This window comes from Canis lupus, chromosome 5 (genome assembly GCF_003254725.2).
Source record: "Canis lupus dingo isolate Sandy chromosome 5, ASM325472v2, whole genome shotgun sequence".
NCBI classification, from domain to species: domain Eukaryota; kingdom Metazoa; phylum Chordata; class Mammalia; order Carnivora; family Canidae; genus Canis; species Canis lupus.
The window spans coordinates 10,305,071-10,321,477 of NC_064247.1; the positions used below are offsets into that span (position 1 = coordinate 10,305,071).

A 16,407-nucleotide genomic window follows, 5' to 3' on the forward strand; every position below is an offset into this window, starting at 1 on the left:
AGGACATTAGTCACAAAATTTTCACTTTCCTTACACAGTTGGGAGGTAATCATATTTGCCTAAGGACCTACAAGCAGAGAAAACAGGCATGAGGAAAATCATGGGATGGAGAGGAAAATATCTTTGCTGATAAATTCTAAGTTATTCCTTTTTTGTACAGTTGAGGATAAAGAGAAAACATTTGATTTTGCTTCTGACATTCAGTCTGTTAATATAGAAAGAGAGAAGATCTTATCATACTCTCAATCAGTTATTTACAATCGTTTTTTTCTGTGGATTGCCTTCCTTATAACTTGGTCTGACACATAGTTTAGAGGGACATGAGCTGAAAAATGTAGACAAATGCTGCAGGAGCAAGATCATCTTTCTTCCTTTTAGTGGCAGGAGGTTCTCCACAGAAGAAAAACAAAACAACAGCAACCCAGACTGTTATCTTGAAGCTAGGAGAGTGTACTTCAGTAAACCAAAAAAATAAAATAGACAAAAAAATGAAGTATGATAGAGTCAGCCATGCTCTTCATTGTGTGCTGAAAAGTTACACATGAGGATTCCAGAAGGGTATTTTGCATGTTGGGCCAGAAAGAAATTCCATGTTGTATACCTATCCATCCACTCTTACTGGCTCTCAGGAATGTGGCTTGTCCTGTGCAAAATTATTTTTAGGGCTGTTTTCACTTCCTTATTCCTCAAGGTATAGATCAAAGGATTCAGCATTGGTCCTACGAGGTTCATCAGAATTTGCACCACAGTTCCCAGCATGGGGTTAGGCGTGGGCTGCAAGTAGACGGTGATGATGGGTCCATAGGCACAAAGGATGGCAATGAGGTGGGCACTACAAGTGGAGAAGGCCCGGCGGCGGCCTTCGGTTGAATGAATATGCAAGATGGAGATGGTGATTCGAGTGTAGGATAAAATGATTAGGAGAAAGCAGAGGAGAGACACCAGGCCAACGTTGGTGAAACTCACCCTCTGGGCTAAGGATGTATCAGCACAGGCCAGTGGCAAAAGTGCCGGAATGTCACAAAAGAAGTGATCCACTTCATTGGGACCACAGTATGGCAAAGTGAAGGTGAGGAAAGTCAAGATACTGGAATGGATACACCCTAACAGCCATGTGCCTGCAGCCAGGGCCCCACAGATTCTAGGACTCATGATGACTGTGTACCGCAGAGGGTAACAGATAGCAGTGAAGCGGTCATAGGCCATCACGGTATACAAGAAGCATTCAATGCTGCCAAGGAAATGGAAGAAGAAGAGCTGGGAGACACAACTCTTATAGGAAATGAGTGGGCTCAGTCCCATGAGGTACAACAGCATTTTAGGACAGGTCACAGAAGAGAAACTCATGTCAAACACAGACAAGTTCCCCAGAAAAAAATACATGGGTGTGTGAAGGCGAGTGGAAGAAAGAATAGCCATGAGGATGGACACATTTCCTAGCAGGGTGCAGGCATAGAAGGGTAAGAACAAGACAAAAAGCATAGTCTCCAGCCCCTTTGTGTGTGGAATCCCCAGCAGGATGAATTCAGTCACCACCGAGCAGTTCTTCTTCTCCATGAGAAAGTGTCCTAGGGGAGGAAAAGGAAGCAGAGGACATGGACAGATGCCCTGGCTTGATGGCAGTGAACATACTGGGCAAATGAAATATGCCATTGAAAGGATAGCATTCTGGTTCAAAGTTAAGGAAAAGTTGCTTATGACCCATATTACAGGGCATTTTAACTGGAATGTAGTTGTCATAGAAAATTTAATAGTTTTGTGCCAAATATTTTTGTTATATCAATTCTAAATGCAGACATCTCTTATTAAAACAATACTTTTTTAAAAAGAAAAGCATCTTAGAGGAAAGATTTTTCAAAGGGAAGGACAGAGCCCACACAAACGTGTGCTCCTTCAGAGAGGAAGGATCTCAAATCTTCAGAATCAACCAGGGGCTTTTTCATTTGGCAAGATAGGAACTACAACTTAAGAATCACTATATATTTTTTAATCACCATATTTGTGGACCACCACTACTGACAACATTGTTTCTTCTCTCTCTGACTTTTCAGAGAGACATAAGGGTTGAACAATTAATGCTTTACATTGGAAATGCTGATACAACATGATTTCAGTTTAGTAACCCTTACAATAAGTTTTTGAGATAAATCTATAGAGAAGAAAACAGCCACACATTAAAAAGGTGAAGCAACTCTCCTAGATTGAGATAGCTAGAATGGTAGAGCTAGGGATCTATTTTTTTTTTCTCCTGACATCATCAGTCTTTCCAATGTATGCATCTATGGTGGACTGTGACATTACTGCCTTCTCATATTTTGCCTCCGTGTTATTCATGTTTTTTCTTGTTGATGTCACCAGGCTAGGAAAATATTCCTTCTCCTCATTAGTAAGCAATGGAAAGCCAACCTGTCCTTCCCCACCCACACCACCACCACCACCACCACCACCATCACCACCACCACCACATACACATAAAGTTATAAAGTTTGATGTGCACTGCTATATTCTAGTGCAGAAAACAATGCCTGGCGCAGAGCAGGTTCTTAATAAATGCTTGATGAATGAAGTAGTCAAATGACTCATTCAATGACTGACAAAACTGGATAACATTCAGTATTTTGTCTTATATAAGGACTTAGATGATACTGTTGGATAGAAGTCTTCATCCACAACCTTCTAAAGAAGCATGATCATCCACTTCTTCCTGTTTGGCCTTATTCTTCTGAATCTTTAGAATTTCGCTCTTTACCTTCATGGCATCTGTACCCAGGAGGAAGCTCTGTACTGTACTCTAAAAGGTGGCCAGACCCAAAATAAGAACTACTTATTCTTATGCAATCTACTCCCCCCCCACCAAAAGCCCTGGATGTTTTATCAAGAGGAGTCACACATTACATGAAGAATTGGCCCAGTATATCCAGGTGAAGTCTCATTTGGAATGTCTAGTCTTTTAATCATTTTGAATCAAGTCCAAATCCCTGGGTATACAGGACAATAATAAGAAAGGAGTTTTTGAGTTGGTTGGCCAACATGATGAGGTGAAGGACAAACAAAGCAAATAACATCCTATTCTGTGTTTAGTAGCTCCATGCTCCTATTCACCCTAGACTCAGAAACCATTTGTAAACCAAGACTCCAAGTTCTCCTCTCCATGAGGCATATGAAAAACAAAAACAGAGCAGAAAGAAAAAAGATGAAGGTGGCACTCACGTGACTTACAAGGAGGAAATTTGATCCTTTCACCATCTGTCTCTATAGGATCTTTTGCCTCGATTTGCCTTTGATGTCACATGGTAAATAAGGGTCAGGGATCTCCTCACATGATCTGGAAAGCTCTTTCTTAGTGAAATAAACTCAGGCTAAATGAAGTAAAGCTGAGTGTACCTCTGTCCTCTCCAAAGATTGCTTCCAAGACACTAATAGCTACATTGTTTTCTTTTATGTGGAAATTTAAATGCCCTTGGAGGCCTTTGGGATCCCATTCCTGAGTGATTTCTGATTCAAGGGGGTTGTTGAACAAAGGGAGTAATTACAAGTAAGTAAATGATCTAGTTGAAACAGAATATGCTAATGTTCCCCCTTGTGTCATTACTACAGCGTGAACGAGATTGAACCATGTCTACACTTTCTATTTCTGTGGTTGATCTAGAGAAGTGAGACGAAGGCTGAGAGGTACAACTCAATCCTAGGATATAGGTAGAAAACATTTTCTTAGTTTCAGGATATAATATTAGAATGAGAAGAACAACTATATATCTCATGCTTTTAAATATCCAATTTCAAACACTTTATCTCAAATTGTTCTCCATAGCTCTTCTCCTACTTTTGAGATGCAGTATTTTGATTTGGAAATAAAATTTCCATGATTAGATTCTCCAACAAGCAGTTTTGTCAATTGGCAGAGTTGGCTTTTCTGAACTAGCACTTGTTCTCCACGTGATTTTTCCAGAATTGTATTAATATATAAAACAACACATATTTATTAAGGATATATACAACTATGCACAAGACATGTTTGATGAATCTGGAATTTCTTTTTTTTTTTTTTGAAGGGTGTCAAGAACCTTGCCACTTGAGACCAGATGTTTATAATGTTAGAATTGTTCATCTTTCATATACAAAAGGGTTATAAGTTTTCAAAGAACCAAAATAGATTAATTAATGAATGAAGTAAAGAAGGCAAAAGGAAAAGGGCTCAACAGTGCTAAAATCTGGCTCTCTGAAAAGACTAAGGGGTATACCTCTATAAAGATGACTGCTAAAGGGGTGTCTGGCTGGCTTGGTAGGTTAAGCATCTGCTTTGGCTCAGGTCATGATCTCAGGGTTCTGGAATCAAGCCTTGCATCCAGCTCCCTGCTCAGTGGGGAGTCTGCTTCTCCCTCTTCCTCGGCCTCTCCCTCTGCTTGTGCTCTTTCTTATGTACTCTCTCTCTCAAAAAAATTAATAAAATATCTTTTTAATAAGATGATTATTGGACAAAAGAGAGAAAGTACATATAAAAGTTTATTTTTAATAAATTTGAAAACTATGATAAACTGAATAAATCTTAAAAAGATACAACTTATCAAAACAGACTCAAAAATATAGAAAATATGAATAGATATATGTTTTAGTTTCTATGGCATAATCAATTATTCCAAATCTTGGTGACCTAAAATAACTGACATTTGGTTTATTTGGGTCAGGAATCCAGACACAGCTTAACTAAGTGCCTCTGGCTCAGAGTCTTTCTTGAGGTTGCAAACCATTGTCTGTGGCTACACTGTTTTTGAAGGCTTGACTGGAGAAGGATTTGCTTCCAAGGTCCTTCACATGGCTATTGGTAGATCTGAGACCTGTCCATAGGACTGCCTTGCAATATAGCAGCTGGCTTTTCCCAAGGCAGTCAATCCTAAAGACAGTAAAATAGAGCACATTCACCCAAGATTGAAGCCATAGTCTTTTATTTTTAAAGATTTTATTTATTTATTCATGAGAGACAGAGACAGAGAGAGAAAAAGAGAGAGAGAGAGAGGCACCAGCAGAGGGAGAAACAGTCTCCCTGCAGGGATCCCAATGCGGAACTCAATCCCAGGACCCCAGGATCATGACCTGAGCCAAAGGCAGACCTTCAACTACTAAGCCATCCAGGTGCCCCAACATAGTCTTTTATAATGTAATTTTGGAGTGATATCCCATCACCTCTGCTATGCTGTATTCACTAAAACAAGTCACTAAAACTAAGGACCCGATTGCACAAAAGCATGAATCCTAGAAGATGGGGGTAATTGGAGGCCATATTAGAGAGGCATTGCAGGCCAGTAGGGGATGTTGAAATAGAATATAAATGATGCTGGGACAATTAATTGGATATTCATATTTTTTTTAAGTAGAAGGAAATTGAATTCTTATCTCATCACAAACAAAAGTCAATTCCTGATGGATTAAAGACTTAAAAGTGAAAATCAAGACTGTGAAAGAAATCTATTCCAAGTCCCTCCCCATCCCACAGAAGGAGACAAAACTCACAGTTGTCTGCACTTGGCTGTAACTCTTTGTTTTTCTAGGTCGCGGTGCCCTATAGTCTCAGTATACTCCAACTACAAAACATATTCTTCTCTAGCCTGCCCACAACCCACATCCCAGTGTAGCCCTGGACAGAGTCCCTTAAGAAATCTGCCATCGCTTGCTCTACCTGGCCAAGAGTCTATGCCCTCCACACACCACCCTCATGGGGTCAACTGCAACCCTCTCATATCCCTAAAAACCCTTTAAAAGGCCCAGCCTAACAGAAACTCAGGGCTGACCTTTCTCTAGATGTCTGGCCTCTCTCATCCCTTGGAGAGTGAATAAAGTCTGTCCTGCTTGTTGCTCCACTCTTCATGCAATTATTTGCCACCCATATCACCAGGCACCCTAACTCTATGAAAACCCTAAAGACACAAATTAAGTATAATATATGATTTCTAAACAAGATGCAATCATCTCTGGAAGAGATTATAAAGGAAAAGTTTGATAAATTATTCACATTAAATGAACACATTGATTTTATATAAAAAAAAAGACAGAGGAGCCACAGACTAGGAAAAGATATTTGTAATGCATATTATCAATAAAAGACTAGTATCTAGAATACATACAGAACCACTGTGAATCAATTTTATAAAAGTCAAAATATTAAACAGAAAACTGAGTTAAGAAAATTACATAAATCTCCCAAAGGAGGAAACCCAAACTGTCATTAAACAGATACGAAGTTGCTTAAATTTATTAGTAATCAAGTACTGTGATTTCAAAATACAGTGGCCACAATTTCATATCATCAGATTGGCAAATATTAAGAATAAGATCATTACAAAGTCTTGACAGTCATGAGATGTGCCATGAATTCTCATCCTCTGAGGATGTGGCTTTAATTGTTAGAATCATTCAGAAAGCAGTTTGGCATCAGCTAGCAAATCTGCTATTTGAATTCCCTCCATTTCAGCCATTCTGCTCCTGAATGCATCTTCTAGAGAAACCTCTTTGACCTGTGCTCTAGAGACATGCAAACGAATGTTCATAATAACAAATTAGGAGCCATCTATGTCTTAAAACAATAGAATGAATTAAAAAATAATAAAATGTAAAATTTCAGCCATATGCATCAAAATCAATGAATTTCAAAAACAAGTTTGAACGGAATAAAGGCAATCACGTATGAGTCTATTTTAACAAATTTCAAAAGCAGAAAAAAACTAAATAATATGTTGTTTAGGGATTCATACATAGTGCTAGATCCATAAATAAAATAAAGATATTTCCTTAACAAGAACAGCTTGCTAATAACTACTGTGAGGATAAGGATGACAGAAGCACACAAAAGAAACTTCTAGATTATATTCTATTTCCTGTACTGGTTGAAAAGTACACAGATATCTATTAATATTCTTTAAATTTTATAATATTTTTAAAATATGAAAGATATTTCACAGCAAAAATAATTTTTAAGACTGCAATAAATAAGAATGTATTATTAAATTTGTTTTGAATACTGTAAAAATATAAATAAGAGATAATATATATATTTACTCCCAATCAAAAAAGAATGCAGTCAGCTTAATTTATTGATTATGGAAAACAACACATAATTTATTGATACATAATTTTAACAGGATTTATTATTTTTGATTTGTTCACCAAATATATTTTAAAATACAGATTAAAATTTCATTATATGTTAGGGCATAGAAATGGACAAAAACAGCTTAGGGTAATTACAGATTCTACATAAGCCCAAAATGGCCATGATTCATGACAACCTTTCTAGAAAAGGTCAAAATTAGTAATTGATGTGATTATGCTGAAGTATGCTGTAACTTTTGGCTCTGTCCTTTGAAATAAATATGTATTTTACATTCATCCAGGGAATTAGAAATGGCAAAAGAAGAACCTCATTACACTAAGTCCTTTGAAAGTTCTGGAGGCTTGGCACATGGGGATTTAGGGGGTTGCTTTTATGGGTAACTAGGAAAGGAGAAGTTAGCCCAATATAGCTAGAAAGAAGGTGATCTGTCTATCCATCAGGCCAAGGACAGCTCTAGTTGCTAGTACCACTCTAATAGCCCAGTTGGCCCAATTCCTTATTAAGAACTAGTCAGGGGGACACCTGGGTGGCTCAGTGATTGAGCGTCTGCCTTCAACTCAGGGCGTGATCCTGGGATTGAGTCCTGCATCGGGCTCCCCTTGAGGAGTCTGCTTCTCTCTCTGCCTATATGTTTGCCACTCTCTCTGTGTCTCTCATGAAATTAAGAAAGAAAAAAAAAAAAGAAAGAAAGAAAGAAAAAAAAAGAACTAGCTGACTAGAGTCAGTTCCCAGAGTAGATAGGAAATAATTAAAACATGCAGGTGGATGGTCCCACCCAGAGAACTATCACCACTGCCCAACAGAGTTTGTTTCTCTGTGAAGATAGGGGGAGCACAAAGCTCCATGATTTCTGGCACTATTCTCAGAGGGTCTGGTCCCACCACTGAATGAGCTGTAGTCACTCACCGGCATACACACCACTGAGCAGTCAGACCACTGGCAGCAAGAGGAGATTCACTCTGTCTAGTACCCTGCTAAATTGATGCAAAATCGATGCAATAATCATATCTTGTGACAGATTTTGGTAGACTTGTCAAAATCACATTCCAAGGTGCCTACCCAATTGCTCTTGGTGTTTTGTGGATAGAAAACGAATGCAGTTACTGATGCTAGCAGGGGGGAAGCTGAGTAACTTCGGAGGGGAATGGAGATTGCTTGTATGAGCAAGAATAGTGTTCGTTTACCTTCATGCCTTTGGAAACTGGCCATAAGGATATAAGGAGCAGAGGTATCAGGAATGTCTAGGCATCCGCATGGATCACATCCAGATGGCCCTGCTGCAGTGAAGAGTTCTCAGAAGATGTACTCGAGGTGCTACACAGTCCTCTCACAGATGTGCGTACCTTGTCCCTTAACATCCATCTTTCACCACTTACCCCTGATCAGAAATTCACCTTGCACCGTGGTGAGACCCAGCCCATGTCAAATTCCACTCTTAAATCATTATCAACATGTCCTTGAAAAAACTGGTTCTCAAATTCAACTAACCTCTGTGATAGGAATCAGCAAACTATGGCCGGTGGGGCATTATCTCATTTGCTACCTGATTGTGTAAGTAAAGTTTTATTGGAACAGGTCTCATCCATTTGTTCATATATTTTTCTATGGCACTTTTCATGCTACCATAGTAGAATTCAGTATTCACAATAGAGACTATATGGTCCTCAAGGCCTAAAATATATACTATCTGAACGTTTAGAGAAAAATGTTTGCTGATCCCTGGTCTATTAAATGGGAATATGTCACAGGTTTGTATCAGTTGAATTGCTGCTCAGCTGTCTTCATGGCAGAAAGACAACGGTCATAGATACATGTTTTTAAATTAGTTTAACATACAAAGGAGAAGACAAAAACATCAGCTTTACCCACAAGAGGACTAGTGACCTGAAACTATCTGGCCCGTAGCCAGTTTTTTCAAGGCTCCTTTGACATCTTTGTTTCTCAGAGTGTAGATTGTGGGGTTCAGCATGGGGGTGACTACATTGCCAAAGATTTGCACTGGGGTTACGAGTACCTCGCTCAAAGATGGCTGGGTATAGATGAGGGCACAGGGCCCAAAGAACAGTGTGACCACCGAGAGGTGGGAGACACAGGTAGACGCTGCCTTGCGCCTCCCCTCAGCAGAGTGCATCTTTAGGATTGCAATGACAATGCGGATGTAAGAGGCAAGGATGAGCAGAAAACACATCATGGGCACAAGGCCGATGTTGGTGAAGCTCACTGTCTCAATGATGAGGGTATTACCACACGCCAATTTGACTACAGGAAAGATGTCACAAAAGAAATAGTCTACCTCATTAGACCCACAGTAGGGCAGTTGGAAGGTCAGAGTGGTGAGAATTGTGGCATGAAAAGAGCTAGTAAACCAGGTTCCAGCAGCCAGCAAGGCACACACCCGGCGGTTCATGATGGTGGTATAACGCAGTGGGTGGCAGATGGCAGCAAACCGGTCATACGCCATCACCGTGTAGAGCAGACACTCAGTGCTGCCGAGGAAGTGGTAAAAAAAGACCTGAGACATGCAGCCCCCCAGGGAGATGACTCGGTTCCTCACCAGCAGGTTGGCCAACATCTTCGGCGTGCTCACAGAAGAGAAGCCAATATCTAGCACAGAGAGGTTACAAAGAAAGAAATACATAGGAGTGTGGAGGTGGGAGTCAGACATCACAGCCACAAGGATGAGCAGATTTCCTAGTAGGGTGCAGAGGTAGAAGACAGAGAACACAACAAAGAGCATGGTTTCTTGCCCTTCTGTGTGTGGGATGCCCAGCAGGATGAACTCTGTAACCAAAGTGTGATTCCTCACTTCCATAGAAGTTAGACTTTATTCTGGAAAGGAGGAAACATGACAATAAGTTAGTGGCCCAAGGAATAAAATCGTACTGCTTGCTACCAGTAGATTCACAAAAGGAAATGTAATCATATGCTCTATCAGTGAAAAGATAATGTGTATAGTTATTTGGACTGGGGGCAGCAAATGCCTCAGGAGGACGTGTGGTCTCTGGGGTTAGGACACAATGCAGGCAACTTGACTGGTTCATAGACAGGTATTATTTTATTATTATCAGATGGAGAAGAACAAAATACAAAGAGCATAGACGTTTTGAGAACTGAGAACAAAGAGGAAAGACAAAAGAAGGAAAAGAAAATAAGATAGAGAAAAGAGGAGGAAACAAATTAGACACATTTATAGTTTACATAGAATATTCATAACCATTTGCTTCTGGAGCTTTAAAAGAATCCTCGAAGTCAAGTGTAATATCTCCATTTCATAGATGATAATGGAATGATGATTCAGGGAAGTTAAATAACTTGCTCAGATTCTCAGATACAGATCATGACAGATCCAGAATTGGGACCCAAGGGTTCTAAATGCATTACACCATAACTGGAAAAAAGGAAAAAATAACTATAGAAATGCAGATAAAAGAAAAATCAATGTATTCTCTGAACTGAAAGGGCCTTAGTGATAATTTAGCTCAATCACTGACTTTTTAATTTGGATTTCTCCGTAAATGTCCTTGCCATGTGGTCCTTGAACTCCTTTCTAATCATTCTTAGGTTAATTCTATCCTTTTGTCTATTATTGTTCAACAGTTCAGACAGCTATGCAACAAGGAAGGTTGTCATTGCTTCTTTGTTTCAGTCAATGTGCTCAAACATCTCAAGAACAATCAAAGCAACTTTGAGAACACTCTGACCTAAAATCGAACTTTTTCATATGTCAAACTACAAGGAAGAGTTTCACCCTGGTTTCTGCTAAGTGCTGGAACCATTCTTTTTTGTTGTTTTATTTTGTTTCTGCAAAATCACAGATCCTTACATATATGGGCTTAAAGGTTTCCAGTTTCATCATTTTAGTATTTACACATCACCTGAGCCTATTAAAGTATCTTTGTGTTGGGACGCCTGGTTGGCTCAGTCAGTTAAGAGTGCCCTCAGCCCAGGTCATGATCCTGGGGTCCTGGGATCAAGCCCCGCATTGGTCTCCCTGCCACTCCTCCTGCTTGGGCTCTCTTTCTCTCAAATAAAATCTGTTTTTTTTACATAAAGCATTTTTGTGGATTTTGATTCTGTCATCCAGTATAGGCTGTGTTCTTTTCCTCTAAGAGCAGAACAAAGTAGCCAGGACAATTAAGCAAAAAAACAAAACAAAACAAAAATAGACAATAACATAAAAAACAACAAAAACAACAAAAGCAAAACATTCAATTTGGAAAAGAATAAGTAACATTTTGTAGATTACATGATCTTCTGTATGGAAAACCTGAAAGGCTCCACACACACACAAATAGCCACCACAAGTGAATGGATGAAGAAAAGGTTGTACATACGTGCAATAGAATATTCTTCTGCCTTTAAAAAACAAGAGATACGTGTAACATGTGGCCACGTGATTGGACCTTGAGGACATTAGGCTATGTGAAATAAGCCATTCACAGAAGGACAAACAAACAGATTCCACTCTCATGAAAATCTAAAATAGTCAAATTTATAGAACCAAAGAGTGGAACGATGATTGCCAGGTAGGGAGAAGGAAATGGGGATTTACTAATCAAACCACATCAAGTTTTGTGTAAGCAAGAGGAATAAGTTCTAGAGATCTGCTGTACAGCATTGTACCCATACTCAGTATTCTGTATTACACACCTGAAAATCTGTTAAAGGGGTAGATCTCATGATAAGTCTTCTGACCACAATACAATAAACTTAAGGGAAAAATATTTCTAAAAATGAAAACAAAGGGATCACACAAGGACACCTGGGTGGCTCTGTCGATTAAGTATCAGCCTTTGACTCAGGTCATGATCTCAAAGTCCTGAGATAGAGCCCCGCATTGGGCTCTCTGCTCAGGGTGGGGAGACTGCTTCTCCCTCTCCTCTGCTCCTCCCCCCACCCATGCTTTCTCTCTCCTTTTCACTCTCTTTCTCTCTTAAATAAATAAATACATAATAAACAAATAATCAATCTTTAAAAAAAGGATCACAGACTAAAGGGAAAAATCAATGCAAACAATTAAATAAATATGATACAGTGTAATAATTATAGCATTAAAGATATATGTCTATTATAGTTAAAATATGATTCATACTTCCTGTTGGAGTTTTGAGGAAAGTCTTCACACAGAGTATCCAGGGTGTGTACTGTAAGAGGCACTATATGAAGGAATAAAATCTTTGGATTTTAATCAGCGATGCAAATGTATGAGCTTCATGCTTAAGATAAATGACTTTGATAGCAATGTATAGGGTTTTACAGGGGGAATAGTTTAGAGCTAGAGAGACAAGATGAAAATCTAAAGCAACCACTCAGGCAAGGGAGGAAGAAATAATAAATTCACATATACTTATGAAGTGAATTAATGTCTTAGTAAATAATGGAAAGACTAGGGACACCTGGGTTGCTCAGTTAAATATCTGCCTTCTGTTCAGGTCATGGACCCCAGGGTCTTGGGATAGAGCCCCATGTCAGGCTCCCTGCTTAGCAGGGAGTCTGCTTCCTCCTCCCCTTTCCCTTCTGCTTCACACTCTCTCTCACAAAACAAAAAATACAATCTTTAAAAAAGACTACGTGGATGGTAGTGCTATTAAACGAGATATGGAATTAAGTGAATTATAGAATTTAAATCTGATGATGTTCAAAAGCAGTTGGATGTATGACTCTGAAACTAAAAAGAAGCTCAGGGGTAGACATGTAACCGAAGAGTGGAAGATTACTCCTTGAATGTACAAAGTAGAAGAGTGCTACAGATAAAACACAAGAAAAGGGCTGGGAGCATCTGAGAATTGTGGGGAGTTCTGAGGCCATTTTTCATTTCTTCCTCTTACCACTCCCCAGATTATCCTGTAACTCAGATGCACTGTTAAAATCAGTGTATTACATGGCCCACAAGCACAAGAAAAAATGTTCCACATCACTTACCATCAGGGAAATACAAATCAAAACCACAATGAGATACCACTTTACACCAGTTAGAGTGACTAAAATTAACAAGACAGGAAACAACAAATGTTGGCAGGATGTAGACAAAGAGGAACCCTCTTGCATTGCTGGTAGGAATGCAAGCTGCTACAGCCACTCTGGAAAACAGTGTGGAGGAGCCTCAATAAGTTAAAAATAGAGCAACCCTATGACCCAATAATTGCACTACTGGGTATTTACCACAAAAATACAGATGTAGTGAAACAACAGAACACTTGAACCCCAGTGTTCATAGCAGCAATGTCCACAATGGCCAAACTGTGGAAGGAGCCATGATGTCCTTCTACAGGTGGATGGATAAAGAAGATGTGGTCTATGTATATAATGGAATAGTACTCAGCCATCAGAATAGATGAATACCCACCCACCATTTGTTTCGACATGGATGGAACTGGGGAGGGTATTATGCTGAGTGAAATAAGTCAATTGGGGAAAGACAATTATCATATGGTCTCACTCATATGTGGAATATAATACTAAAAGGGACTATAAGGGAAGGAGGGAAAACTGAGTGGGGAAAAGTTAGAGAGGAAGTCAAACCATGAGAGACTCCTAACTCTGGGAAACAAACAAAGGGTTGCAGAAAGTGAGGAGGATGGGGGGATGGGGTGATTGGGTGACCGGCACTAAGGAGGGCACTTGATGGGATGAGCACTGAGTGCTATATGTATGTTTGCAATTTGAATTTAATTTTAAAAATCAGTGTATTGGGCAGCCCCGGTGGCACAGCGGTTTTGTGCCGCCTGCACACCAGGGTGTGATCCTGGAGACCCGGGATCGAGTCCCACGTCGGGTTCCCTGCATGGACCTGCTTCTCCCTCTGCTTGTGCCTCTGCCTCTCTCTCTCCTCTCTGTGTATTTTCATGAATAAATAAATAAAATCTTTTTTTTAAAAAAAAGATTATCAGGTAGTAACTTCTGGAGCTAAATAGAGATCTTATGAGGTCTTGGGCTAAGTGTGAGACATGTGATTATGGTTGGTCTATTTTAGGATATGATTTCTTTAAGCTTTTTAGAGCTCAGTCCAGATTCTGTGTTGGAGAGGAAAAGGAAAAGCCTTATACAGTTGTGTGGCTTCAGCTTCATAGGGTAAGTCAAATACTTCACTGGACATAGAAGACTATAAGATGAGTGTTAACTTCGTGTAAGATAGTATTGAAGTGAATTTCACAAAATGACACATTAAGTAATGCTAGTCTTGTGCATGACTTTCCAGAAATAAGGGCTGTAAGTATGTTATGACAGTGACTTCAAACTTCTTCTCTTCAGCAAGTACCCAAATCCATGGGAACAATTATGTACGCCAAGGGATAACAATCCAGGAGCCTAAATTTTAAGGTTCCAATAGTTAATCCTATAGTACAATTCCTTAACTGTAGACATGTCCTTACCATCATAAGACAAAAGAGGACCATGGAGTAGGCTTATATATTGGAACTCATGCAGAATAAATCTTAGATTATTCACTCTGGAAGGAAGCAAAAAGATGATCTCAGCTTGTGCCTCAAATATTACATGAAGAGGTGAAAATCAAGAATAAAGAAATTTGCCCAATGTCATAGATTCAGGATCAGAATTTAGGTCCAAAGTAGGTGTGATTCTGAACCAGTTATACCTAATCCCTTGACATCATTTCCAGAATTATTATGAAGAAGGAGATACATACACAAACATACACACACACACACACACACACACACACACACACACACTTTTCTGGGGAAATATTCAATAGTATTCTTTTGTTCTTAAAAGAGTTCATAACCATCAAAACGGTAAAGAATCACTACCCAACCTAGAAAAATGATAACAGGACATCTGTAATTAACCAGGTTAATGCCAAAGTGAAATTTTTGTTTACTTATTTGTTTACATTTTTGTTTACATTTTTCTTTACTATTTTCTATAAAGGAATAGTGAAAATATTGTTACTAGTTAGAGCAAACAATGAACAAAACAGAGAAAGGGCAGAGAGGAGAGAGCAATAGGGAAAGATAAAATGAGAGAAAGAGAGAAAGCAAAATATGTAATAGAAATATAGGCTTGGAGCACCTGGGTGGCTCAATTAAGCATCTAACTCTTGGTTTCAGCTCAGGTCATGATCTCAAGGTCGTAAAATCAAGCCCTGAGTTGGGCTCCACAATCAACAAGAAGTCTACCTGGGCTTCTTTCCCCTTTCCTTTCTCTTCCCCTCTGCTCCTCCCCCTGCTCATGTGCTCTTTCTAAAAAAAGAAAGAAGGAAAAAAAGAAAGAGGAAGGAAGGAAGGAAAGAAGGAAGGAAGGAAGGAAGGAAGGAAGGAAGGAAGGAAGGAAGGAAGGAAGGAAGGAAGGAAGGAAGGAAGGACGAGCCAAAGAAACAAAGAAAGCTTACAGCCAGCATGTAAACAGTCTTCTGGTCCAAGTCAAATGCAGGCTTTTCTTCTGTTCTTCTGGAATCACTTATGGATGCTTCTCTTATCAGGAAAGTATCCTAGAGGGCAGCCCGCTAGCTCAATGGTTTAGCATCGCCTCCAGCCCAGGGCCTGATCCTGGAGACCGGGTATCGAGTCCCACGTCTGGCTCCCCGCGTGGGGCCTGCTTCTCCCTCTGCCTGTGTCTCTGCCTCTCTCTCTCTTTGTCTCTCATGAATAAATAAGTAAAACCTTAAAAAAAAAAAAAAAAAAAGAAAGAAAAAGAAAGGATCCTAGAGACTGGCTTGGTCCTGGGGTCTTTAGATCTACTTTATGTTTCCATTTTTCTACCCTTGAGCTAGTCAGTGTCTGTGAAAATAAACTCCCAATCACAGGCTCAAACAGGTTCCCTGGAGTCTGTGTGGAGTCCCTAAGACTTAGAGGTAACATCATTTTCTTACTAATTAGGTTTGGAGAAAGTAATAATTATTTATTATCTTTTAAATTATTATTATCTCAGAATGGAACATAACCAACTAATACTTGTACACAGATGATGAAACTTCTTCCCAAGACTATTCTGGAAGAGCTATCAGATACCTTGGAGAACATTCCACATAGACTCTCTGAAAACCAAAGAGATAGTGCTACTTAAAAAGCATTTATTCCTGACACTTTAATAGAATTCTCAATGATTGTTTCTTCCCAAAACCAACCACAGGGCTCATGATTTCTGTATGAGAGACAGAGCATGATATTTTGGATTATAAAGACTGATTTCAAGTCCCAGCCATGCAATGACATATATAAGAATGAACAATTAACTTAAACTGTCGGATGATCACCAGATTTCTTGATCTGTAAAATTGAGATGATAATACCTTTCACATTGTATATTTATAATTTTTTAAAGTGTATTTATTTATTGTA

General features: G+C 39.2%; 2 protein-coding genes across 2 annotated transcripts; both read right to left on the reverse strand.

Annotated features, from left to right (window-relative positions):
• Positions 1–240: 240 nt before the first annotated feature.
• On the reverse strand, positions 241–1,557 carry LOC112671508 (putative olfactory receptor 10D3). Its single transcript, XM_025465779.2, has one exon. The coding sequence runs from the start codon at positions 1,555–1,557 to the stop codon at positions 616–618; it is 942 nt and encodes a 313-aa protein (XP_025321564.1). The 3' UTR covers positions 241–615.
• Positions 1,558–8,981: 7,424 nt separating this feature from the next.
• On the reverse strand, positions 8,982–9,917 carry LOC112671008 (olfactory receptor 958-like). The gene has a single exon (XM_025464820.3). The coding sequence runs from the start codon at positions 9,915–9,917 to the stop codon at positions 8,982–8,984; it is 936 nt and encodes a 311-aa protein (XP_025320605.1).
• Between the last annotated feature and the right edge of the window lie 6,490 nt (positions 9,918–16,407).